At 43.9% G+C, this 26125-nt stretch overlaps 1 protein-coding gene across 4 annotated transcripts in view; it reads right to left on the bottom strand.

The window, feature by feature from the left end:
* The window catches only part of JAG2 (jagged canonical Notch ligand 2), a 106980-nt gene extending 81191 nt beyond the window's left edge, over window positions 1–25789 (bottom strand). For all 4 annotated transcript variants that reach the window (XM_054971157.1, XM_054971158.1, XM_054971159.1 and 1 more), the window contains exons 1-2: window positions 25373–25789; window positions 24317–24637 (exon numbers count right to left, since the gene is read on the bottom strand). In XM_054971157.1, coding sequence (XP_054827132.1) covers window positions 24317–24637; window positions 25373–25453 — 402 coding nt within the window. In that variant the 5' untranslated portion in view covers window positions 25454–25789. The remainder of the gene's footprint in view (window positions 1–24316; window positions 24638–25372) is intronic.
* Window positions 25790–26125: the final 336 nt, after the last annotated feature.

The following is a 26125-nucleotide window of genomic DNA, read 5'->3' as shown; positions in this document are numbered from 1 at the left end:
TAACACTGGGTGGTTACCCACTGAAGTAGGTTAGGCCACAGTGACTAGCCCGTGGTCACTTAGCACGCTTCCATAGAAGAGCAGCTATTCAAACTCACGTCTCCCAGATTCTAGCCCAACACTGTAACCACTACTTCATGTGTAGCATCATGTGGGCATAATAAAACTCACCAGTGTTGCCCACCCCAAATTTGTATCATCTTCATTACCTGCAGCATCTCTCTCACCTCCCCAAATTCAACTCTGTCCATTTTCTCAAGTTTATTTTCTTAAATTACTAAAACTGCATACACAGCCCCCACTAGCTATGCTCTGAGCTGTCACATCTACTCTCAGTACCAAAAATAAAGGCATGAAAGGAGTGTAGAATTAAGCAGCATGTAAGTTCATATTCTTCAAACAGAACACGGAAAACTCTGCACAAAGAAAGCTTAATTATGCACCAAGACAACCCAATCCATGCATCAAGACAATCAGAATCTTAACATATGCATATTTTATAAATATTGATAAACTTATTTAGCATATTTTATTCTGCTGGAAGCCACACAACCATCTTTTCTGATATCCTATAATCTTTCGAATGTATCTCTGCAGCCTTAAGGGATAGATGCCTTTTATATTATAAAGTTCAGAACCGTTTACATGCAACCAGTGTTTAGCTGATCATTCTCACACAGAGAGATCTCAGAGCGGAGGGCTGCAGTCAACTTTCCAGGCTGGGAAAATGAAATGACGTCCTCCAACTTCCAGTGGGTCCCTGCGATCAGCTCAGAGTTGGCTCCTGATTTCCCCTCTCTCAAATACTTTGCAGGGTACAGAACAAAAAAGTCCCCAGCAGAAGATCAGAAATTGATTCCCAGCCGATTCCCCATCAGCTAACCGCTGGGTTCTGACAACCACAAGACGCCTGTTCCTGTGAACATGTGAACAGGATGCAAACAGCTGAACAGCCTGTTGCCTGCCAGCAATTGATCAACAGGCCAAACCAGCAGGTGTTCGAGAATTCCGAATACAAAGATGCCCAGAAGATGTTGTGCTGCTGGGATATAGCATTCATACAATTTCTTTCCAAAACAAATATTCATTCCAAACCTTAGAAAAGCTGCTTTTAAGAAAACTATCATCTAACTTAAAGTGAGCAAGTTTGGGGGGGGGTGTTGTAAGGGGAAGGCAGAGGACAATGTCTCTGCCCTGTTAGCAAACGTGACCAAGCTTAAAGCTGCATTACCCTGGCCACAGATTCTTCTAGCAAGAGAGTTTTCTAACTAATTCAAAATAGTTGAGATGGTTGACAGAAGAGCTCTGAACAGCAGAAATGCAATAGTGTTGCATGATACTAGAAAGGAGTCTGCTTTTGTCCATTTAGTGTTCGAAAATCATAAATAGTAGTACTGGGTGATGAGGAACTGCTTTATCAGATACCACATAGTACACATTCATCTGATGAAGTGACCTCTGACTTAAGAAAGTTTCTGGTGGAATAAACTTGATTAGCGTTGAAAGTGCCACTTTATTTCAGTATCATGTGATGAGGAAGTCACTGCAGTTCCTTTTGAGTCCAGGAGCACCTTAAAGACCAACAAGATTTCCATGTTATAAGCTTTTGAGAGTCAAGCTCTCTTCATCAGATCAATTCTGTAAAACCGTTCAATAAAAGATTCCAACTAGGGGCCACAAGGAAGCATTGGCTACTGCTCAAGTAAGAGAAGTATCAAAGATAAGGTTACACACACAGAAATTACTGTTAAAGCCATCCATCTTCATTCAGGCAGCACTGTGAATATACCACAGCACAAACACTAAAGAATATTAGCAAGTTACATAGGTTTCAACAGTTTTCCCCACAATAAGGAAGCATCCAGATTCCAAGCGGGTTTGCGATCACCACCTAAATTTTCTGTCAAGTGTGAAAAAAATTGTTCCTGCTCTGGTTAGTCACCATTAAAGGTAAATTCTTAAATGCTTTACTGTGAAGTAAGTTCCAATAAAATCAATGGGGATTCATTCAATATACAGAGGACTGGGATACAGATGTTCTTTTCTGTTCAGCCCATCTGCTGATGTAGACATGCACCTACTATGGAGCTTCCATATTGCTAAACATACCATGTAAATTAATTATGCATTGTTTCTGAAAGATTTCATCTCTGTACTCCGCTTTATGCTTGTTTTTTACATTTTCAGCTAGCTTACCCTACTTTCTCTCTTTCACTGAATGTCCTAACTGCCGATCATTATTGTACTTTGCTCAGATAATGTTCTAGCTGTTGATTATACTGTATTTTCACTTGCATTGTGCAATCCACCTTGGATCTCAGTGAGAAAGGCATAACAACAACAACAACAACAACAACAACAGCTACTCATGTCTCACTTCTTCAAAGAGCCCCCAAGCCAAAATATGAACATTTCCCCAAATTAACTAGCACATCTCAACATCTTTCATTGCTGATCACTGAGCAAGTTAGCTTCTCTTACCATTTTTATTCTCCTGGTCTACTCCAGGAAGGATTAACTCGACTGGAAAAAAAAACCTCACCTGAGAAACCCTGAATAGACTGTCACTGGGGTAAGACAGTGAAGGACAGTGTAGCATTTTCATTGCGCCTTCCTTTCCTCTTGCCCCCCACTCCACCACAATACCTGCTGTTTCCCCTGCCCCTCCTCGCACTCATCACCCTTCCCAATTGCTCTTTCTACCCATCCCTCAACCCAATCTCCACCCTGGTCCTTCCTACACCCAACCAGTTGCTTGCTCTTTTGTTCCCTTTCCATCACTTCCCATCAGAGCTCATCTAGTGCCCCCCCCACCCAGTCTTTTCCCCACCCCTCCAAATGTACTTCTCATGGCCAAACTAGAGGTGATGGCAACCTTGTGGCCACCACAAGGCTGCCAATGACATTTTAAAGTAATGCTGTAAGAATTGAGACCATAATGTGATGCGCTGAGGAACACATCTCCCTCCATGCATCCTATCAAGTACCAAAACAGCCACACCCACCCACCTACCCACAACTGTTTTGGCGCTTGAAAGGCATGGGGGGGAGATAATTAGAAGTGCTGCACTGCAACATTTTAAAATGACTTTAAAATGGCAGCAGTCTTGTGGACGCCATTCATGAGGATGCCATCACATCTAGTTTGACCCTCAATTGGTAGCACTAGTTCTGACCACCACCATGTGTTGCTCTAACAACCTCAAATGCCACCTCATATTTTTCCTACAAAGACTTTTGGGAAGTTGTAGCCCCCTCCATTTTAGCTTCTCATATTTTTCAGCAAAGCCTGGAGTTTCCCCTTGTTTTGTTGAAAACTTATACCCTGAGCTTTGGAGGTCCTGCTGTACAGATTTCTTTTCATCTGTATGAGGGCAGGGGAGAATGTATCCATGGTCACTAGATACGTAGAGACCGGATTAAAATAGCATGTGAGGGCAAGGGGACACGCATACACACACACACACACACACACACACACACACAAGTAAGGGAAGACACAATAAATGTAACAGGAAATGAGGAGCCAGAAGACAAGATGAAGTAAAGCTAAGAACCACCGCACAATTTAAGAATTTAGCAAAGGCATAAAACATTTGCCTTTGGAGATGTCAAGCAACACAGATGTTATACGTCTTCAAACTGAAAAGATTGTTTAAAATATACTATTTTTCATGTATACCTTATATTCAACACACAAAACAGAATTGTATTTCATCAAATTAACAAGAGCCTCAAAGACAAACAACCACAATTATTGTTGTAATGAAACCTAACATTCAATAATTTATCATGGTCTCACCTTCTCTATTAAATTGTACTAGAATAACAGCCAGATTTGTCAATTTCAGCAGCTACCACTGAAGTACGCTTATCTGTTAGATTCTATATAAGATGCCTTATCTGTAATTTGCCCTGACCTGGATGGCTCAGGCTAACCCGATCTTGTCACATATAAGATAAGCACAGCACAGCTGGCCATAGTTAATACTTGGATAGGAGACAACCAAGGATGTGCAGGTTCACTATGCAGAGGCAGGTAATGGCAAACTTGAAAACCCCAGTGGGGGGGGGGGTCACCCGAAGTCAGCTGTGACTTGACAGCACTTCACACACATCTGTTAACTACAGAAAAGGAAGCAACAATTCATCTGGAAGGCCAACAATACAAGATTTTTCCACGCCCCAAGGCAGTGTTTCCTACTTCTGTTGCCTGTGTTATAGGTAACAGTTATCTGCTCAAGCAGTAGAAGAACCCTGGAGATTTCCCCCCATACCTATTCCACATTAGTATTCGGAAGGTATAAAGTCTGCCTTCAAGTTTCTTCTTTTTTAAACCTCTTTCTTTCCAACTGGCAACTCCGCACAGCAAAACAGACCATTGCACATTCACTGGGCTTTCCCCCACAATGGACACCTCTTTTAATCTTAAGACGTGATATACTTTTCCCTGGGTCCACTGCCAGGTCTGGGACATCCATGCTTACCAGGTATGCATGAGCCCAACTCACAGCAGGAAAGTAAAACCAACAATGCCGAGTTCCAACAGCATTTGGGGGCTCTTTCCCATTCCTGTTTCTCATGTCATATCCCCTTCCCCTTCCTTAGGCCATATTAAAACTAATCCAGAAACTTCATCAGTTTCAAAAACAGTTTGTCAGGCAACTTGGGGGTCATGGGGAGAGGCAGTGCTGCTTAAGAGAAAACAGGGCTCAAGTTTCTGCCCCCAGGGGTTCACAGAATTAGCTTTACAGTTCTCTGGTTCCCCTACAGGTCTTAGTACCTTTGAAAACACAAAAATATGGTCAGGATCTGAGATCTCTGCATCAGGAAGGTTTTCAAGGTTCCATATTTTTCAGTTTCTAGCTCCAACTTAAACATTTCGGAAATCAGTCCCCAATGCTCTGGAAAAAAGCTTCTGAACACAAGCCAGAAGACTAAAGAATCAACCAGCAGGGTCAGAGATCCATACTTAAAGCCACTTCAGTGTTTTAAAGCCAGGTGCTCTCTAAGGTAAGAAAGCTACAAACCTTCGGAGAGCAAACTCTTGTGCCTCTGGCTAGACAAAACATACTCCAGAGACTATTCATCAGTTTCTTAGCAACCTCCCTATAAAAAAACAAGCCAAATTTTGTAAATTTTGTTAGGAGTTTGGAGCCATGTCTTTTCCGGGAGGGGGGCATAGCAGAGAGGGGGGAGGTCAAGACAGCCCTTCCTCATGGTCTACCCTTGGAAGTCACAGCCCAAAAGGCTGATATATGTAAAAGAGCTTTAAATGATCAGGCAAATTTACCCTTACAGCTATTTTTATTCACAGAAGAATAGGGCACAAAGTTTTCGTCCCCGTTCAACATTATCCCATTGGGCAACAAAGCCAAACAACATTAACTTCCTTTTTTTTTCAATAGTCAGCCAGAATCTACAATTTGTACTTCAACTTTGTGATTAAAAAGAGAAATGGTTTTTTAAACAGATCTATCTACAACATGAGGAGGGTTCATTCAAAGGCAGAAGTATCAATAGGCACAAAGAATCCTCTTCAGGGCTTCAACATATATCCCTTTAGGGAGAATCTGTTCAAATACATTATATTGTACATGTGCACGTGCAAAGAAATCTCAAGATATTGCTGAGTTGGAAGATAAGCAGCAATATTTTCATGACAATGAATTGCCTGAGACAGGCATAAAAACTTCTCAGCCACAGGGGAACTCATTAAAATCCATATACGAGGGCCATCCAAGCATGGTCTGTATATGGGGACCTTGCACAGACAAACTAATGAAGGCTGTCCAGTGCTGGATGCAGCAGATTCCTGGCTCGGGCACTTTGCGAGCAATGGACATCCAAATCAGATCAGATTGTCACGGCTACTGTCTGCGGGATCATGGTCAGCAGCTGTAAGTCTCTCAGGTCAAGATAAGCCTTCCCAAGTCAAGGTAATTCAAGAGGACTCTGGCAGGGTTGGGAAGAGAACCACAAATAACGGCCTATGGACTGCGGCAAACAGTCAATGTACGTCATTTATAACCAGCCTTTCCTGCGAAGACTCAATGACTCCTCATGACTTCAGTCAATGTACAGCAGCTGTTACCTGGCTAGCTACCCTTTAAGGACACAGAACTACAAAGCTGGGACCACAAAGGTTTATTGGAAAACAAAATCACCACTTGAAATGGGAGCTTTTTAGCCTGCAAATGAATCAAAGGCATTTAGGGAAGCACTACATAAAGCAAACCTGATTGGTTGTTCAACAGTGAAACAGAATGCTTTGGGGGGGGGGGTGGTATTTAAGCAGAGGCTGGATGACCTTATGATGGGGATGCCAGAGTTGCCTATACCTGCACAGGGTTAGAAAGATGACCTCCCAGGTTCCTTCCAAATCTAATCCACTCATCATTCACTTGCCTCCATATTACTTAAGCATAATTTTAAACATATTCAGTCCCACTGGCTCTCTTTCTGCTCTAAGGAAACAGTATATATGAGTGACCTTATACAAAAACAAGCCATCATTCCCCAAGCCAAGAGCTGTCTACTCTAGCAAAAGCTTTCCAAATTCAAGCAGAGCAATTCCCAACCCTGCTCTCCAAGATCCTTTTAAACAAAAGAAACTGAAGCTGGTATGTTATGTGTGTTAAGCATGTAATCTATGTCCAAGCCTTATCTTGAGTTTCCTGCTGTATAACCAATAACAAATCTGTAAGAGAAGGTTGTTTTCAAAGATCATTGCTGCTAGGTTTCTTAAGAAGCAGTAAATTTTTGCTACTGTTTTGTGCATGTGAAGTTGCTTTATCATGGCATTATTTGAGCTGACAACTCAATGAGAACGAGAGAAACGTAGACTTATCAGCAACCTTGGATAAAGTGGGCCATACCATCCTGCTGAGAAGTTTAGAGGTAGAAGCAAGAATTACATCTGGGTCAGAACCGAAAAGTGACATCACAACATCAGAAACACTCTAGGAATTTCCCAAAACACTATAGTTTTTAAAACTACAGAGATTTGGGGGATTCCTAGAATGTTGCTGGCACTGTGACCTTGCTTGTGAGTTTGTGGCACTGTGTGTGGATTATTCTGATTTATTGTTAACAGGTTCGATCCTATGGAGTGCAATGGTGCTTCAGGATGTGGTCTTTCCCACTTTCTACTGAGCAACCCCTCAAGGGAATATTTAAAAAAAAGAAATTGTGATCCCCTCCCCTACATGGACGAAAAGCCACACAGTCCCAAAGGCCACAGTGAGGCAGAAGAACTAGGCAAAGTTGCCTCCATGTTGCTGTTGTACAAACAAAAACACCACCAATAGAAAAGGAAGATTATTAAGATCAATTTCATTTATATAATTCCTTTCTCACTAAGACTCATAGCAGATTACAAACGAAAAACAAATTCAATCAAAAAGCACAGATAACTGAGCGAGCACATGTCAGCTGGATCCCATCAAAAGTGGGAAGCACTATGTCCTTCCGGATCCCAGCCTCTCCCACCATCATTACCTCCATCTTGCCAGGATTCAGTTCCAGCTTGTTCACCCCTTAGCCATTCAGAGACAGCTGTCAGTCACTGATTCAGGACCTCTGTAATGGATTCTTACTCATGCCTTACCAAAGATCCCACTATCCCAAAAGAAAGATTTATCTTTACTCGTGGATAGCTTTCAGCGATTAGTAGGGCCTGTCAAACAGGACAGGCCCTACTTTGAACAAGTTCTGCTTATAGGGACCTTCTTGCAATGCTTTTTCTAAGCAAAATACACAAGACACCTTCCAGAGTTTATTCATTTCCTTTATTGAAATTACTCTAGTTTTTTAATGAAGCAAGGTATCAAAATATATATGGTCATTAATATAAATTCTACAAAAATAGAACACAGAAAGCAGTAAGAATTAGGTTTGCTAACATTTCCTAATTAACTCTTAGGTTTTAAAGTTTCTATGAAATGCATAAAAAATACAAAGGTAAGATTCTCACCTAGATTCTCATGAGACTTCTTCCAATCAGAACTCTAACATACTATCTGAATTTGCATATTTTATAGGTTCTTACACAATTATCTAAGATCTTTTCCATGTGATAGTATAAACAAACTATGATTGGTTTGATGCTTCATTAAATAGTCATAATTTCTATTGTATAACCTTCTAATTAGCCAAAAAGTGACATTATATCCAACGTGCAAAACAAAACTGTAAGTCTGTGAGAAATGATGGAAAGTGTTAAGTTGGTAGATGACTTCTGGTCTATTCTGCAATTGGAGTAAATAGAGTCCACTATTTTTAATTGGCTGTCAAAGATTAAAGTAATACCTGTTTCAGTTACACCACATTCTGAAAAAGACTCCAGAGAGTTCATACAAAGTGCAGAAGTTCAGCTAGAATACATGTGTATTACTTTATACTGCCTTGTGTAATATTACTGCAACACCTCTACAGCATCACCAGGAGATCTGAATAAGTAAATGCACAGCCGATGATGACACACTGATGACTTATTCCAAAATTATGGATGATTCTCCAAAGGGCTTTACACAGAGATTTAACAGCTTTGAAGGTTAGTACTAAGCATTGTGGAACCCTGCACGGCATGCCCCACACTGAAGACAACTAGTCCCCTTTGAGTTTTGTCCATAAGGAATGACTTGAAACCAAAGGTTATCCCTAAATCCCTGCTTCTACACCTCTAAACTTCTCCACAAGATGGCATGGCCCATTGTTCAAGGTTGCTGATAAGTCTAGTAGATTATGCAATATTGCTAGATTCCCTAATATTGCTAGATTCCCTGTCTTCACTTTAGCCCCTATTCAGGCCATGTGTTTTCTTGTTCGCACAGATCCTGTGACTTCGAAGTCCTTTCAGGCTGCACAGCTTTTTATCCTCACAGGTCTTAACAATCTCACACATCAGCTTCTTATAGGCTACAGGGGCACAGCACAGTGGATAGAATGTTGGGCTACAGAGGGTGGCGCTTGGGGAGAAACTGCCACCCCGTCACCCATTGGTGTGTGGGATACCACAGGGGGCAATACTCTCCCCTTTACTGTTTAACATCTATATGCGCCCCCTTGCCCAGCTGGTGTGAAGTTTTGGGCTTGGGTGCCATCAATATGCAGATGACACCCAGCTGTATCTGATGATGGACGGCCAGCCCGGCTCAGCCCCAGATGTCCTGGAACATGCATTTGCAGCCGTGACTGGTTGGTTGAAACAGAGTCGACTGAAACTGAACCCTACAAAGACGGAGGTCCTATACTTGAGCCATGGGGGACTGGATTCGGGACTCCAGCTCCCGACCCTCGATGGGGCACAGCTTGTGCCTGTTCCAAGGGTTAAGAGCCTGGGGGTGATCCTAGATGCCTCCCTGAAAATGGAGGCACGGGTCACAGTGGTTGTCAGGTCTTTTTTCCACCTGCGGCAGACCAGACAACTTGTCCCTTACCTGTCTACCTGTGACTTAACTAAAGTGATCCAGGCAACGGTCATCTCTAGGTTGGATTACTGTAACTCGCTCTACGCGGGCCTACCCTTGTGCCTGACCCGAAGATTACAGCTGGTGCAAAATGCAGCGGTGCACATCATTATGAAAGCACCAAATAGGGCGCATATTACACCAATATTGTGCGAGCTGCATTGGTTGCCAGTGGATTATCGGATCAGGTTCAAGGTTTTGGTATTGACCTATAAGGCCCTGTGCGGACTGGGGCCAGCATACCTGAGGGACCGTCTCTCCCCGTATATTCCCCAGAGGTCCCTCTGATCAGGAGGAAAGAAATTGCTATCAGTCCCTGGCTCCAAGGAGGCCCGCCTGGCCTCAACTAGAGCAAGAGCTTTCTCAGTCCTAGTTCCTACCTGGTGGAACACTCTGTCTACCGAGACCAGGGCCCGGCAGGATCTACTATCTTTCCGCTGGGCCGGTAAGACAGAGTTGTTCCGCCAGGCTTATGGCTGAGGCTGGGCCTCCACTGGCTGGAGGATATAACATCTACTCCCCTCCCTATGAGAGCTGCCCACCACTGTTCTGAAGCTGCTGCCATGTTCAATTGCACTGTTTCACTTTCTGTAATCAACGATATTACCACCACCAAGAAAAGAGTGCTGCTATTTTTAATATATTTATACAATGTTTTTAATGTTTTATGTTTAATGAAATGTTTTAAATGTTTTAATGTTGTTATCTGCCTGAGCCTGCTTGCGGGGAGGGCGGAATATAAATACGATAAAATAAAATAAATAAAATAGGATCTGAGGAGCCTCAGGCCCAAATCCCTAATCTGCCATGGAAGCTTGCTGGGTGGCCTCGGGCCATTCAGTCTAACCTCCCTCACAGGGTCACTGTTGTGAGAAAATGGAGGAGAGGAGAACAATGTTCTAAACCACTTTGAATTCCCAACTGAGGGGGAAAAGTAGAATATAAATAAACACAAATGCATTCATGGAGAAGAAGTAAAGCCAGAATGTTCCGCATATACGAGCCTATACTCCATAAGATCCAACCTAATTATTTTAATCATATGAGCTGCATGCTAATTTGAATCTAGACTGGAAAAGTGGGATATAAATAAAAATACAGTCATGTTATTGCAATCCTAAAATACAGAAACTTATTCAGACTTTGACATCAAGATACAACATACCCAGGAGATGCTTATAACCAAGTTTTATGAACTGCCTTCAAAACCCTAACCAGCTTATATCTCCTAAACTTCTACCAGACATTATAGTGTAAGCATAGCAATCAAAACCTTGTTGCAGCAGGAACAGATGTTTGGGGAATAATACTAGGGCAATTACTGAATTCGTACTTGAGATGGGTCATTACTGAAAAGCAGTTACTTTGTAACTCAGTACAGTTTACTTTTAACTTCGGAGCTCCCTGGGGCAAATGCAATTTTTTTTTTTTAGTGCTAACTATGAGCAACATATCAAATTAGGCACATCTGTTCACCCATTCCCTCCTCTCCACTGAGAAGTTTGGCATTTAGAACATCAGAAAATAGTGATTAGCAGCCATGCGGTGGGTCCCAAAAAAAAAATCTCCCCCCAAAATTCAGAGCGCAATTCCCATAATACCTTTCATTAGGATCAACAAAATGACATGTAACAGTGTGTGTGTGTGCTTTCAAGGTCATCAGAACCCTTGAACTGACTTGGCTGTTCCAAAAAAAGTTTGCATTTTTTTGGTAACATCCAGCTTCATGAAGGGTTCTAATGAATTCAAAAAATTGCATGCTTCTATTTGTTTATTTACATCTTTTCTATGCTACCTTTCCATCCAATTCCATCCCCAGCACAGTGAACACTGAAGACTGGAGAGCCAGTTTGGCGTAGTGGTTAAGAGAGCAGGACTCTAATCTGGAGAACTGGGTTTGATTCCCCACTCCTCCAACTGAAGCCAGCTAGGTGACCCTGGGTTAGTTACAGATTCTAGGAGCTCTCTCAGCCCCACCCACCTCACAGGATGTTCACTGTAGGGATAATAACAACGTATTTTGTAAACTACTCTGAGTGGATAGTAAGTTGTCCTGAAAGGTGGTATACAAATTGGAATGTTGTTGTTGAAACATTCAAAATACAAAAATATAAAAGATATTTAAAACAAAAAAACAAGCACATCAACACATAACACACAGAGCAGAGGACTAATCAGAGTTAGTGAAGCAATGCCAAACAAAACAAAAAAGTCTTTACCTACTAGCAGAGGGCAACAATAGAGTCTCCCTGGGGAGGGCGTTCCAAAGTTTCAGCTCCATGATGAAGAAAATCCTTTCTTGAGTTGCCACCCATCTAGCCTCAGATGTCAGGGGCACCCAAAACAGGGATTCCAAAGATGAATGGAGTGGCTTGGTAGGTTTTGTGCCACTTGGATGATCCTAATAAAGAAGCACTATGGGGATTCTGACTTTTTGGATTTAGAACATTAACCTCAGTTTTAAATCTGCTTTGTTTAGCCCGTTGGATATAAATGGGATTATTTAATCATTAAAAGCATCACTCTATTCTCCAACAGTATGGTAATACCCAATTATAGCTAGCACACCACTCAAATGTTGTATCTACCAACAACTTAATGGTAGGGAGATCTCCAGGCACCATATTTGTTGCCTGTAGGCCTGCTGAGAACTGACAGGAAGATTTTTTAAAAAAATGACACCATATCAGCAGTGCAATGTCACTTGTTTGGCAAATACCAGGAAGTGATGTCATGTGCCTGCATGAGGTCAATATGACTCTAGGATTTTGAGAAAACTCTAAGGTAACCATAGCATTTTGCACAAGTCCTAGAGTGCCACATTAATGTTATGCTGGCAACATGGTATCACTTTCAGGAATCCACCAGAAGTGACACTGTGCTGTTGGCACCAAGTCGTCCCTCCCCCATCCCCATGCTCCCACTCACTGGTTGCCATACTTAGTGGGTAGCTTTAGGCAAGTTAAAATTCTCTTCTTCAGTGTACACATGGGCATACTCACTGTGCATACACTGTTCTATTATATAAAACAAACACACTTTGACTTGATGTGTGCTAACACTAAACATTATGCACTACAAGAAACACAGTTGATTTAACATAGTTGAAATGCTGGGTCAAGTTCATCAGTTTGCAAAATTTCTGATAACACATGCAACATCCTTTCAGCTTGTAAGTGCCAGTACCACAACATCTTTGTGCATTTGCAATGTCATTGGTTGTACGACATCGGTGGATGCTAGCCAGAAATGCAGCAAAGCAGACAGAGAATCTCAAATTGTTTGTGCACGCGCAGCACATATACACCTCACAACACACACAGCCCCAAATGCAATCTAGACAGAGTAATCACCCCCAAAATAAAGGACAAATACATTCCATCATGGGCAATGGTTTAAAGTATCAATTTTTGCAAAGAATGTCAGGTACAAAAAGGCAGAGCACGGAGAACGGTACAAAATGCTCTGTAGCTTACACAGGATGTTGTCTTGTAACGTGTACAATTACAATTAGGGCGTGTTATAAGGGTATTTTCACAGCAAGCTCAACAAAAAGTTCATCAATTCCTCTCCTGAGTAATTAGGATTCTTGAATATTTTTACTCCCAAGGAACCGAACAGAGGCAGCAAGGAACCTTGCAGAATACTATTGAGCAGGAGTTGTTGTTTCCGGTTAATCGAGAGAAGCTTAGATGCACCTTGCAACTAAACATGATCTCCTGTAACTACAGAAGAACAAGACTCTTGTTTATTGTAGCAAGACAAGCTCCACACTCGAGAAAAATCTGTGAACAGCCCTGGCTGCTCTAGATACTGGTAGTATTGGCACATACTGTTAACATCACTCCTGCCTGACAGATCTTGTACATTCACTCCCGTAACTAAGGGGCTGCAGCTCAGTGCTTGGCATGTAGAAGAAGGTCCTTGGTTCAATCCCCAGCATCTCAAATTAAAAGGGTTAGGTAAAAGGTGATGCAAAAGACCTCTGCTTGAGAGACCCTGGAGAGCTGCTGCTAGCTAGAATAGACATTGATGAACTAATGGTCTGACTCAGCATAAGGCAGCTTCAAGTGTTATTTTCATGCCAATCAGTTCCATTTCTGAATTCCAGTGTTTCAATGTCCCTCTTTTGAGGCCATCATCTTCTGCTTATGTTCATTACTGCCAGCATTTTCTTCTAAATAAGTCATTCTGCATACACATATCATTTTACTTGCAGGTGGTATATTGAGGGTAGGGAGAGAAAAGATGGGGACTATATACTACTCTAACTTCTACACAACCCTACAAAGCATTTCAAAGTTCCTTTGGTGCACAAATTTATCAGTGTACCACATTTGTGCTACAGGGTTATGGGTCAAAGCCAAAACTCACACACACACACAAAATCTGACAATATGGCACAGGGCTTGGCCTGGTTATATCTAAGGCTCTCATTACTATCCACATTACAGAGATCAACAAAGTGTTTGGAAAGAACAGCAGTCACTTCTGCAATACCCTAGCTTCAATTCATTTCTAACAAACATCTAAGTACTTCTCCCTTCTCATCCTCCCATATACTTCAAGTCAGCTTTTCTTGAGCTAAGTAGCCATTTCTCCCCTTTTCAGAGCAGTTCCACTTTGAATTCCAGTCTTGTATTCCTGTGAGGAGGAGCTGTAATTCAAATACATCTGTAAATAATACCAAATGCATTTTCATTTTAGTGGAACAGCCAAGTTTTCAGCCTCTTCTTTCATTTTCATAGGAGCAGCTATCCCTTCTGAAAACTGGACTAGTCACGAAGCTAAAGAAACTGGTTTTTTGCAGTCACGCTGCCCCCAATTTCTTGCTCAAGAAAAAGACCTATACAAATGTAAGTTGGAACTATTAGAATCAGCCACCAACCCCTTCTGAAAGAATACAAATTATGCATTGGAGCCTGCAGAAATTTTAAGTAATATTGGAAGTAAAGTCTGTACCCTTCCTTGAAATGTCAGAAACTTAACAGACAGCATTACCGCATTTCCAAGGATTTCTGAATAGTACGAATTCTTTCTAAAATAGTATGGCTACAAGATACCTTGCATAGTGTACTTTTCTTTGTTACTAGAAGAGTTAAGCAAACAAAAATATCCAAGTTCCCATGGGGAATTGAGGGGAGCGGATCTAAAAACCCAATCCTCCCCAAATCCCCCCTTTCCAGGACTCTCAGCTCTCTGAGATTTTAGCTAGCCGATTTCTCCTTCCTTCATTCAGACATCACTTTAAGCCAGCAGATGTTAAACATGCCTTGTTGCCATACTCACGTGTCTTATTCCTCTTCTCCCATCCCTCCATATACAAAATCCATCTTAAAAAACTATTGTATGAATGCAGGCATGTTGGTTAGTTCACCCTGCCCTCCAAAAAAACCTGGGATTCTAACAACCTGTGTATATACATTCGTACATCACAAATAACTAGAGTTGGCTTCTAACCCAGTTGTTGTGCGTAAAGGTATCTAGGGACCTAGTCTGGTTCTACTGCTATAATCTGCACTGGGGTTAACCAATTTACTGTAAGATACAGAAAAGGGTCAGATCCAAAAGTAACTTTTGCATCAGTACAAGGCACTTCCCATTTGGGGAGGTCACGATTTCCACTTCCCTCAAGATGCATCTCACGCTGCTCCCAAAGTTTCCCCCAAATTTAAGGAGCAGTTTTTCAGGTGGCAAGATGGACTGAAGAAACGGGAAAAGCTGGAAGAACCAATCCATGACTGGAACGACACTTGCAAATTTTTGGATGCAACCCATTGTGCTTTCTCCCAAAAGAAGAATGCAAGGATACCACAGAGAGTAAATGCCCCTGCTTTGCATGAGAGTCTCATTGTCTGGGCATTAAAAAAGGCATGTGAACATAACAGTATGGTTTTTACACTAATGACAGCCATATATAAAAACAGTTTTGCATGGATTGACTTTTCAAAGTTAACCAGGATAGAATACCAACTTATGTATTATATATAATTGGCAACGTAGGAGAGGTTTTATGAGAGGGGCAGACAGGCCATATTTAGCCAACATACGACAGACACACATCATGATGGATTACAAAAAGTGATCAATCAACCAACAAAAAACATTCAACTGTGTGTGTGTATAATTCATCAAAATGTGCACAGCATTTTCTTGCAGATACAGAACTGGCAAGTGGAAAAGTGTTGACCCATCACTTCCAAAGAGAGACAGCCAATACTACATGCACGAATCTTTCATTCTTGCCAGGACATGTATGTATTTTTATACTCTGGTGTGCACACCTAGGTAAAAAGTGCAAGTTAAGCCCTTGGTCAGAAAGGCAAAGCCTCCCTCTTCATCTTCCTCGGCAGTGTTGAAGGCCAGCCCGCCTGCCTTTCTTAGAATGCAGCTGTTACTACTGCCTGCTTGCCAGATAGTATTAACGGCATCTATAAAACTGAAATCTTACAGTGTTACCCAACAGAACCTAACCTCGACAATTTAAACACTAAGATTCTATGATTCTATCACGCCTGACTCCATTTTTATTGCAAGTAACAATGACCCCATTTCCTTCCACATAGTAATCGGAAGATCACACAAACACATGAAGCTGCCTTATACTGCATCAAGCCCCTGGTCCATCGAAGTCAGTATTGTCTAATCTGGCTGGCACTGGAGATGCAGGAGATTGAACCTGGGATTTTCCGCAGGCCAAGCAGATGTTATACCACTGAGCCACAGTCCTTCCCTGCCCTTGCATTCTTTCCTATCATAGGCTAAAAAGACTCCGGGGGGGGGAACAAAGTTCAAGATTTTATTGGAAATACCATTGTACAGCAAAGCTTTGTTTATGGTAGTATACAAAGCTTCACCCCCCCCCCCCAGCCTTCGCTTGCATGCAGGAGCAGATTCCTCTTTCCACACATACCCCCTCGGGTAAAATTGCCTGAAAATTCTGTAGACTTTTCCTCCTTCTTCGCCCTCCCACTGTGTCATATGGCCTACTTGAATCACCTGGCTTTGTCAAAACTTATCCCTTGCCCTTTAGGCACCCCTGGCTTTCGTGCACCTTCATCCTTCCTGCACTCTGCTCATGTCACGTTAACCTGAGTCAGAGGATGTGTTCTATTACGTGGATTACCTGTGAAGAATGTTAGGCTTGAAGGAACATGTGAAGTTGGACAAGATAGGAAGGTCCTTTCCAACTTATACAAAAAGCCAGCCAGCCAAGCCTTGAAGCGTATTAGAGCAGCAAGGACCAACACTGCAATCTCAATCGTTTCCTGAAAGGAAGTCCTATTCATTTATTTTAAATATTGATATGCCTGCCTTTCTTCTGAGTGCCCCAGGAGCCAGTGAAGAGATCCAAATAGGAGTATGAGACCTGCTTAGGATGGCACCACAAATGCACATCACATTTAAAAACAACAACAAACGCACTCCATACTATAGTTTTAAGAGCCAATTACAGCTGTTTTCATATAGTTCGGCTACAACAAGAACATAAGAAGAACCTTGCTGGATCAGACCAGCGGTCAATCTAGCACAGCATCCTGTCTCACACAGCAGCCAACTAGTTGCTCTGGTGGGCCAACCGCAGGGCATAGTAAGGCTTTCCCTCCTGGCACTGGTATTCAGAAGTTTACTGCCTCTGGATGTGGAGGTTCATTTTAGTCATCATGACTAGTAGCCACTCTTTATATTATTTTTGATAACCCATCAACTGAAAGCTACTATTTTGTGATAAGTGTAGCCTGGACGCAAGACAGTAATTCATTCACTCACCAATTTCCCCATAGGTTTTAAGCACACTCAACTCTGCTAGAGCTATGGGCAATAATTCTAGACCACTAGTACGAAAAGTTTAACCAAATAAGATGTTCTATACCAACCTGAGGCTTTTTCATGGCAACTTTAGAACTGCATACATTATGTTTATTCACAACATTCAGAATAGTTTACCTAGTCTTTAGAATTAGAATTAACCTTAAGCATATGGGCAAGCAGCCAAGCACCACCTTAACACAACACAACAGAACACTTATGAGGACAGAAATGTTCCGTCTCGCTTACAAAAGTCTCAAGTACAGCTTACACCCTGATCTTATCTTCATGTGGAAGTGTGCATAGAGTTATAGCCTTAGACTGAAAACTAGCAAGTCTTACAAAAGTTATTTACCCACAAGCACTTTTTATGAACCCACACACCCCTACCTTTCCCTGCCTGGTTATCTAGAGCCACTTCTTACTTGCCACAGGTATTTAGACATGTGGGTATTTTCAAGCCTACATCAAAACAGAAGTCCAAGCGCTCTTTCTGGGCTAGTTTTAACATTAGAAGATTCTGGGCTAGTTTTAACATTCGAAGATTGATAGCACTTTTGAATGCACTGTGTGCAAGTTTCCCTCCAATATACTAGAGTTGGAATCCTGACAGAAACTCCATGAAAGTAACTGTTAATTCAAGGTGTAGAAACATTTAATGCGAACTGTTTAGGAATTAACATTTCCTAAGCAGCGTTATTGACTTAGAATGGAGCTTTCTAAGTAGATATAATGCATGCTGCATTTCACATTAAGTAGCAAAACTAATCCCTGACCTGGATAGCCCAGGTGAGCCTGATCTCATCAGATCTCAGAAGCTAAGCAGGGCTAGCCCTGGTTAGTAACTGGATGGGAGACCTCCAATGAAGACCAGGGTTGCAGAGGCAGGCAATGGCAAACCACCTCTGATAGTCTCTTGCCATGAAAACCCCACCAGAGGTCACCATACGTCAACTATGGCTTGAGGGCACTCTCCACCACCAGTAAAACAATAAGAAGGCACTTGGAAGTCTTTCAAGGCAATACACAGCAGCAGTAAGAAAGAAATCTACCAATAGTGCAATCCTAAGCAGAGTAACTCAAGTCTAAGACCACTGATTTCTGTTTAGAATTACACAGCAATTCTGAAAGATGACAAGAGGCTTGGCCAAAGTATCATGAAAAGAAACTTCTTCAAAACCCTCCTGGAAGTTAAACAAAACTCACCCTCGCCTCTACATAGAGAGCTTAGGAGAAGAGAGAGCTCGTGGCAACCACAAGTCACCACCACACTAACGAACTACCATAAAATTCATGGCCTTCCCCCTTCCCATGCATCTTCTACCACAGTGTGGTCCAATCCCCAAATGAACAATTTGCAGTTTATCCAAACTGAAGAACACTGGTCAGATGTCATCAGCATGACAAAACATGTAGGGTTTTTTTTGGGGGGGGGTCTTAATATGGTTCCATTCTATAGAGATATCTAAGTTGGTACCATTTTAGTGTACTGCAATAATACTTCCAAGGAAAACTGTGCAGGGTCAGATTCAGTCCTATTTAAAAATACTACTAGCCGATCAAGCCTCAATGGCAGAATTATTGGAAATTATTGTTAGTCCACTGCCCTAGAGCCAAGCCGTACTTTTTTCCGGGTAAAAAACTAAAATGAATTCAGGAAGAGACCACTCTGAGACCAAAGCCAGAACAAACATACCTGTAAACATCATGCTGAATGGCTTAGCGTCAATTCAGAAAGACAGCCATAATAGTTGATCGTATAGCAAAATCGAACAAAAGTCCAAAGACACCTACATTTAGAATGTCAGTATTCACTCAATTATAAGTTACTACAGCTGACACTTCTAGAATATTGCACAGAACATGAAATTTAGGAACTAGAATAAAACCTATGTTTTATACAGGTCTTATACAGAACTACATTATAGATTATGACACAGAAAAGCATTTCCAGACAATAAAAACCCCACACTTTTAATTGTATACCCATGCCAGTACTGGTCGCTTATTATCCTGTGCACCCACATGATGGGATTTGTCAGTGGCAGGGAGGAGCGAATAGAACAGAATGAAAACCTAAGTTATAAATAGCCTCTCTAAAACAAAATTATAGAAAACCCTATGGTTCTTTAAAATGGTGGAGGAATGAAAAGGTAAGTGGGTGATACACTGAACTCCACTTTCAGTGAGGAAGTACAGAAGAGCACAGGGCACATTTCAGGGCGCACCCTACCTCAGCACTGTATAAGGATAAAATGGAGGAGGGGAAATGATGTAAGCCACTTAGGGGGCCAAAAAAACCAAATACATATCTAAAGTGAGAGCCAATGTAGCATAGTGACTCAGACCTAAGTAGAAACCGCCACTCTGCCACGCAAGACTGCTAGGTCAACAGTGAGTGATTCCGCACATGTTGGATAATGCACTTCCAATCCTCTTTATAGATCATTTGGAACGGATTTTTTTGGGTGCGGAACAAAAAATCCACCTCAAACGATTGATAAAGTGCATTGAAAGTGCATTATCCAATGTGTGCGGAATCAGCCATTGTGAGGAGAAATGGGAGAGACAAAAATTATGTAAGCTGCCTTGGATCCCCATTGGGGAAAAAGTCAGGGTGTAAACAGGGCTTTTTTCGTGGTGATATGCAAGGGGGAACTGACGGAAATCAGTCCAACCATATAGATGACTACCGATATCTTTTTAAAAACCAAAAAGAGCACTGGGTATAAATGAAGTATATAAATATGAACTGAATACATGCTCCAGAATACCCCAGAACTTTCTACAACATACACATTCTAGTCGTCCCTTAATAGAAAAGGGGAGGTAGGAAAAATTCCTTCAAAGTATTTATTATTTATTTAGACTCCATCCTTCTCACCGAAACTCAAGGCAGATTAGACAGTGTAAACTGACACAATTGACAGAATGAGACATCAGCAATGTGATAAGACTGGATTTACAGAAATCAGAAACAAAGGGGATGAAAGTGAAAGGCAGTTGAACAGTTGTCCACTTGGATATACCGAGCTCTAGGACAGAATATTTCAGATCTCAACAACAAAAAACTGCCAAAAAAAAAGTAGAACAAGGAGTACCAGCTCCTCACTTTAAGCCCTTGAGTGCTCCCTCCCTGGTCCAAGTCCTTGGAGCAAGACATGAAAATTACAACTACTTTTTGAAGTACAAGGAATTTTACCGGTGAATTTTAAGCAGCTCATCTCTACTAACGTGACACCTAGCAGTTGTTCAACCCATGTTCATACAACTTTGCTTTATATAGCACACAAGCGCTCTGAATATTGTCTTTCTCCAATAATAAAAATGCTTTGATTCAATCAGGAGCCCGCATGCCATTTATAGTAGACACTAGTGTAGTTTGTGTGGAGTATAGTTTGGTGAGGAACAAGGACGGTGAAGTATCCATGCCGAACCCCGCACCTGGCTCCTGCCATCAGAATCCCTTCAGCCATGCTACATCAACCACCACCCCGTAGTCTCACCAGAAATCCTATCGACAACTCTTTCCGGATGGAGAAGCCAGATGCTGCTACTTTCACACCCATGTTACCATAAAACTACTGGCTTACTCCACCATCTTGTACCCTCCACAGTTCCCTACGGAATTCGTTTCACAGCCTCCCCCATTTTCATTATCCAGTTTTATTTTAGCTCATTTATTTTCTCAATTTAGAGAAAACTCACAGCATACCTTGTCTGCTGCTAGTCCCTTCCCAAGAGCACAACGTTATGTTACATGAAGCCGTATTTTTCCCAAACTGCTAAAATGGAATAAAGGGACTGTTGGGTCTCCAGGGACCCAAATCCACCTTTCAAACAGGTCAACGCAGGGTGCAGAAGAGCATATACCTGACCATAATTGATCATTACCCTCCAGATTTAAGAACCACAGTAAAAATCCTGACTGTCAGTGACCTCATGGTTTAAAATTGGCACATTCTCTAATCTACATGCTTATGCCAGATTAAGATTAAACAAACAGTGTTATTTTAAAAAATGCCTTTGGCAACTCATTCTGCACCCCACTGAAAAAGAGAATTTGATTTAATGACCTCAATGACTGTTCCCTCAAGCCTTGAAAAATAAGGCAGCCATTGAAGTCGGTAAAATAGCTTCTGCCCGCTGCAGGCCTTCACTGAGGGGAAAGCAGAAGCATTTCCTCCCTATCTCAAACCCATAAAAAAGGGGGGGATTTGAATACAAAGAATGGATTTCAACTTCATTTCCACAGGGAGGTAGCAAGAGGTCTCAACCCCCAAAGTTCTTCCAGCCACCGTGTGAGGGGACTTTGCAGTGGTCACTTCAACCTTAAAAGAAATTCACTCTGCGCAAGTTTAGAGCAGGAGTGAAAGTACACTGGTTCTAAGCAACTGGTAAGAAAAATGGTGCCTCCCATCTTCTGCTTCAAACTACCCAAAAGAGACAGCACTAATAAGAAATTTAAGTTACTCTTATCCCTGGGCCAGAGGTACAAATGCCACCTCATTATGAAACTGGAGACAAAAATTAAGATGCCAGCATGCAAGTTACGGTAACCGGACGGCGCTCAGCCCCTATGAGCCCGCTAGCAGGAAGGGCAAAGTATAAATTGAATAAAATAAATAAATAATAAATAAATGATCAACTATTGAGGCTCAACAGGTGATCTTGAACCAGTCATACCCTTTCAATTTAAAAATTACCCATAGGGTCATTGTAATGATTGCAACAATGTATATTATTCTGAGGAAAGGGCAAGCTAATCGTGCCATAAAATTTGGGGCACAGCAGCTATTTTCCGAAGATGGCCGAGGTTAAAAATTTAAATATTTGGGCATAAGAGCAGCCCAAATAGTCCAGCTTCATCAGTGCTCTGAAGCTAAGTAGGGCTGGCTAGTTAACTAGTTGGCGCTTGGAGGAGAGATCACCAAGGAAGATCAGGGTTCTCCATGTAGAGGCAGGCAATGCCAAACCACCTTGCCTTGAATACCCCATAGCTGGGGTAGCCATGAGTTGGCTGCAACTCATGAATGGAGGTCAGCTGGATTTGAGCCCAGTGGCCCCTTAGAGACCCACAAAATTTCCAGGATATAAGCTTTTAAGACTCAAAGCTCCTTTCTTCAGATAACAATGCTACAGACTTCCCGACTGACCTGATGTTTCTAGATATATATGCATAACTGTCAGTACAATAATAAAGCATATCACCTGTCCTGAAGAACGAAAAAACCTTTTGAGAGTCAAAGCTCCCTTCTTAAGAGAGCCAGTCCGGACTCAACAGCCCCTTCAAGGTGTTAAGAGTGCATATGCCTATTTGCTCATGTTTTCTTTCCGCTGTTTCACTGCTGTATGGGACTTGTGCTTGTTTTTGAATCCCTATGTAATAGCAGAAGCAATAAATAATAACAATAATAACAACTGCACTTACATACCGCCCTTCTAGACAGATGAGTGACCCACTCAGAGCGGTGTACAAAAGCAGTGTTATTATCCCCACAAGAGTTAGGGCAATCCTCCTTGAGCCTCAGTGAGAAAGGCAGGCTATATTATTATTATTTTATTCATTACAGGATTTGAGGGTGGGTTTTAGGAGAGTGTTTGTTTCACACTGGAGATTTCCCCTCAGAGAAGGAGAAAGCTCCTCCCTGAGTTCTGCCCCACTGAATCACCCGGGCAGGCAAACGGATTCTTTTCCTTCAACGGTCGCCGCCGAGGCGCGCGCCAGGCGGCGGAGCCATTCCCGCCACGCCTCCCTCCCTCCTCCTCCCCCTCCCCTCCCGGTCTGGTCCCAGGAGCCAAGAGCCGCTCGCGCCCTTCGCGAGCGGCAGCACGCGCCCAACCACTTCCCCGTCGCTCGGGGCGAAAGCGGCAGCAGCAGGAGCAGCTGCTGGCATTCGGCTTTTTTCACCGCGGCCGGCCGACGCCTCTTTCCACGCCCCGCCGGCACGCTTAAGCTGGTTCCCCCCCCCCCTCCTCTCCGAGATCTCCCAGTTACACCTTCCATTATATAAGGTAATACCCGCGTGCAAAATAAAATAAAAGGCGATCTTTTAATTCTCTCCCCCTCCCCCCACCCCTTTAAAGAGCACGCGCCCTCTGCTGGAGAAACAACCCTTCGCGCCCCGCTGGAGCAAAATAAAAAGGAGGCGGCTGCAACCTTTCCCTAAAGCAAAACCCCCTCTTCCTCAGGCAGAAGCGAGCAGGCGGCAGGGCTGCTCACACCTGGATTTTGCAAAGTGCTGGAGAAGCGGCCAGGTGCAACAGCCTGTCTCTCCCCCCGCTTTGATAATCCCAGAGTAGCCAGCGCGCTAACACTGCAATGCTAAACAGAGTTCCTCCACTCTGAGCCCATTGATTTTGATGGGTTTAGAACAGTGCGATCCTAAACAGAGTTACTCCAGAGACTGGAGTATCTCTGTTTAGGATTGCACTGCAGCTCTTAGTAAAATTTAAAGCGCCATCAAGGCTGCATTTATCTCGCAGTCGCTAAGGGGCCTCCGAATCCCCGGTTGCAAATGTGCTTTGATCGCAGGCACGCCCCGGGGAGGAGATGCCTCCGGATGTGCCCTTTTCCCTTTGTGGGGCAGATTCTTTCCCCCTCACCACTGTACGCTTGAACATTTTTAACACGATCGCTCAGCAAGTGATGAACCGCCCCTCTCCAGCTTTGCAACCGAGTTCTCATGCCTGCAGAATCAGGCACAGATCTACAAATCGCGCTAGAGCTTTGCCCAAATCTGCAAATCTTTCCTCGACCCCAAATGATCTCGACCTTCCCTCTCTCCGCTTCCGCAAAAGGGGAGCAATAAGCGGACCCCCTGGGCTCTTAAACCCAAGAAGGGCGGAGGCAAAGCCCTTTCGAGATGCAAAGCTTCCAAGTACCAATAAAGAAAGAGCCTCTCTGCGCTCAACAATATTCCCGGGTGGGTGTAGAAGAATGAACGAATGCAAACCAAACCAACTCCGAACATGTTGGCTTATATTAAGCTGTTTCCCGGGGGAGCCAAGAGAAATGGAACCGAAGCGGGACCTACCGGCCAGGCAAACTGGAAATTGATGACAATCCTGCCCCCGTCGTGGTTTTTGCCCTGATGCAAATTGCGATTGGTCAGATAAAAAGTATTTCCACCGAGCACGGGAGTAGATCCGGAGCCGTAGTTGCAGGCGCCCGTAGGCGTGATTTTGGACTGGTATTCCTTTAAGCAGACTTTCACGTAAGTATCGCACTCGTCCCGGGTACAGTCCAAGTTCCGCGGGTTTTTCACCCCGTCGCAACATTCCCCATTCAACAATTCGCCGTTGACATTCTTCACCGAGTTAATCTGCACCTCGAAATAGCCCGAAGCCTCCGAGACCTAAAAATAAAATTGCAAAAAAAAAAAAATCAGAAGGGAGAGGCAGCCTCGCTACACGCCAGGAAGGGTGGCCGGAGCGGCCGGGGGGAAATTTACAAGCAACCCAAGCCAAGCTGACTGTCGAGTTTCCTCCGGCACAACCGTTCCAGACGTGCTATTAAGGATCGTGCCGTAGCAAAAAGAAAGTGCTGCAATTACAGAGAGTGGCAACAGGAAAGGCTTTAAAGTGGTGCAAAAAGGGGGGGGCAGATGAGAACTCCATTTGCAGCTATGAAATAAAATATAAAAGCACTTAAAACTCCCCCGGGAGGGAAGAGCAAAGAGCGGGGGAAATTGCAATAGCGATGCAAACGGTTCTAAAGCAATATAATATGTTGACGGGGGGAGCAAGCGGTACACAACGTGCAATGCAAGTTTGCCCTTGTCCTTCCAACGTTTGGAAGCAAAAGCTGAGGGGGGGGGAGGCTGGAGCTACACAATTAGAAGCGCCTTAGCCAGCTGCTTTGCTGTTCCCCCCTCCAGGAAAGCCGAGCCTTTTAACTTCTTCGGGGGGGGGGGGTTACGAGCAATGCAAGGTCCTCCCAGCCCCCACCCGGCTGGGCGCAAGGCTCGGCACGCGTTTGCAAGAAGCCCGCTTGCCCCTTCCCGCTCGGCCTTTTGCAAACGATGGCAAAGGCTGCAAAACAAAACAAAAAAGGTGGTAATTTTTCTCCCTTCTTCGCTCCGCTTTCTTACCTGCGCCCACGAAGTTAGGAGCAGCCCCAGCCGAAGCGCCGCGGCGAGGAGAGCCCGGGGCCGCCCGCCACGATCCGGCATGCCTGCTGCTCCCCGCTGAACGCCGCCGCCGCCGGCTCAGAGAAGACAGGCGAGCACTCGACGAGCCATCGACCGGCCGCGGCCAGGAGGGGGACTCGCATCGGCGGCGGTGCGGCGGGCACCGGCTGGCCGCCCTTGCCTTGCACCGCGGGCCAGCCCTTGCGCTCCGCAGCAGCCGCGGGCCGGAGCGGGCAGCGCCGTCAGCCTCGATCCGCCCGCCGCCGAGGGCTCAGTCGTAGCAGCAGCCGCCACCGCAGCAGCAGCAGCAGCACCAGCGCCCCGTTGCAACTCCGCTCGCCGCTCGGCTGCGCGAACACCCAACAAGTAGGTGCCGGAGTGACAGCTTCATTACCCATTAGTCAGCAGCGCCGCTGCCTTCATATTAATGAAGGGGAAGGGCCCGGCGCGGCGGCCCAGGGCGGGTGTGGCCACGCGCGGCTCCTTAAAGGGCTGGCCCGGCTGCCAGCCAGCCAGGGCCAATGCGCAGCGGGAGCGGGCGCCGCCTTTGCGCACGCCCGGACGCCTGCCTGCCTGCGCGCGCGAGCCACCTGTGGCGCCTGGGCACGGCTGCCCCGTAAGGCGCGTCCCTCCCGAGATGCCAACTCCAGGGTGGGGGATTCCTGGAGGTTTGGAGGGGAGGGGGGAGGAGGGATTCTTCGATGTCAAAAGCAA

This window comes from Eublepharis macularius, chromosome 2 (assembly GCF_028583425.1).
Source record: "Eublepharis macularius isolate TG4126 chromosome 2, MPM_Emac_v1.0, whole genome shotgun sequence".
NCBI classification, from domain to species: domain Eukaryota; kingdom Metazoa; phylum Chordata; class Lepidosauria; order Squamata; family Eublepharidae; genus Eublepharis; species Eublepharis macularius.
This window is presented reverse-complemented; position numbering and strand designations above follow the sequence as displayed.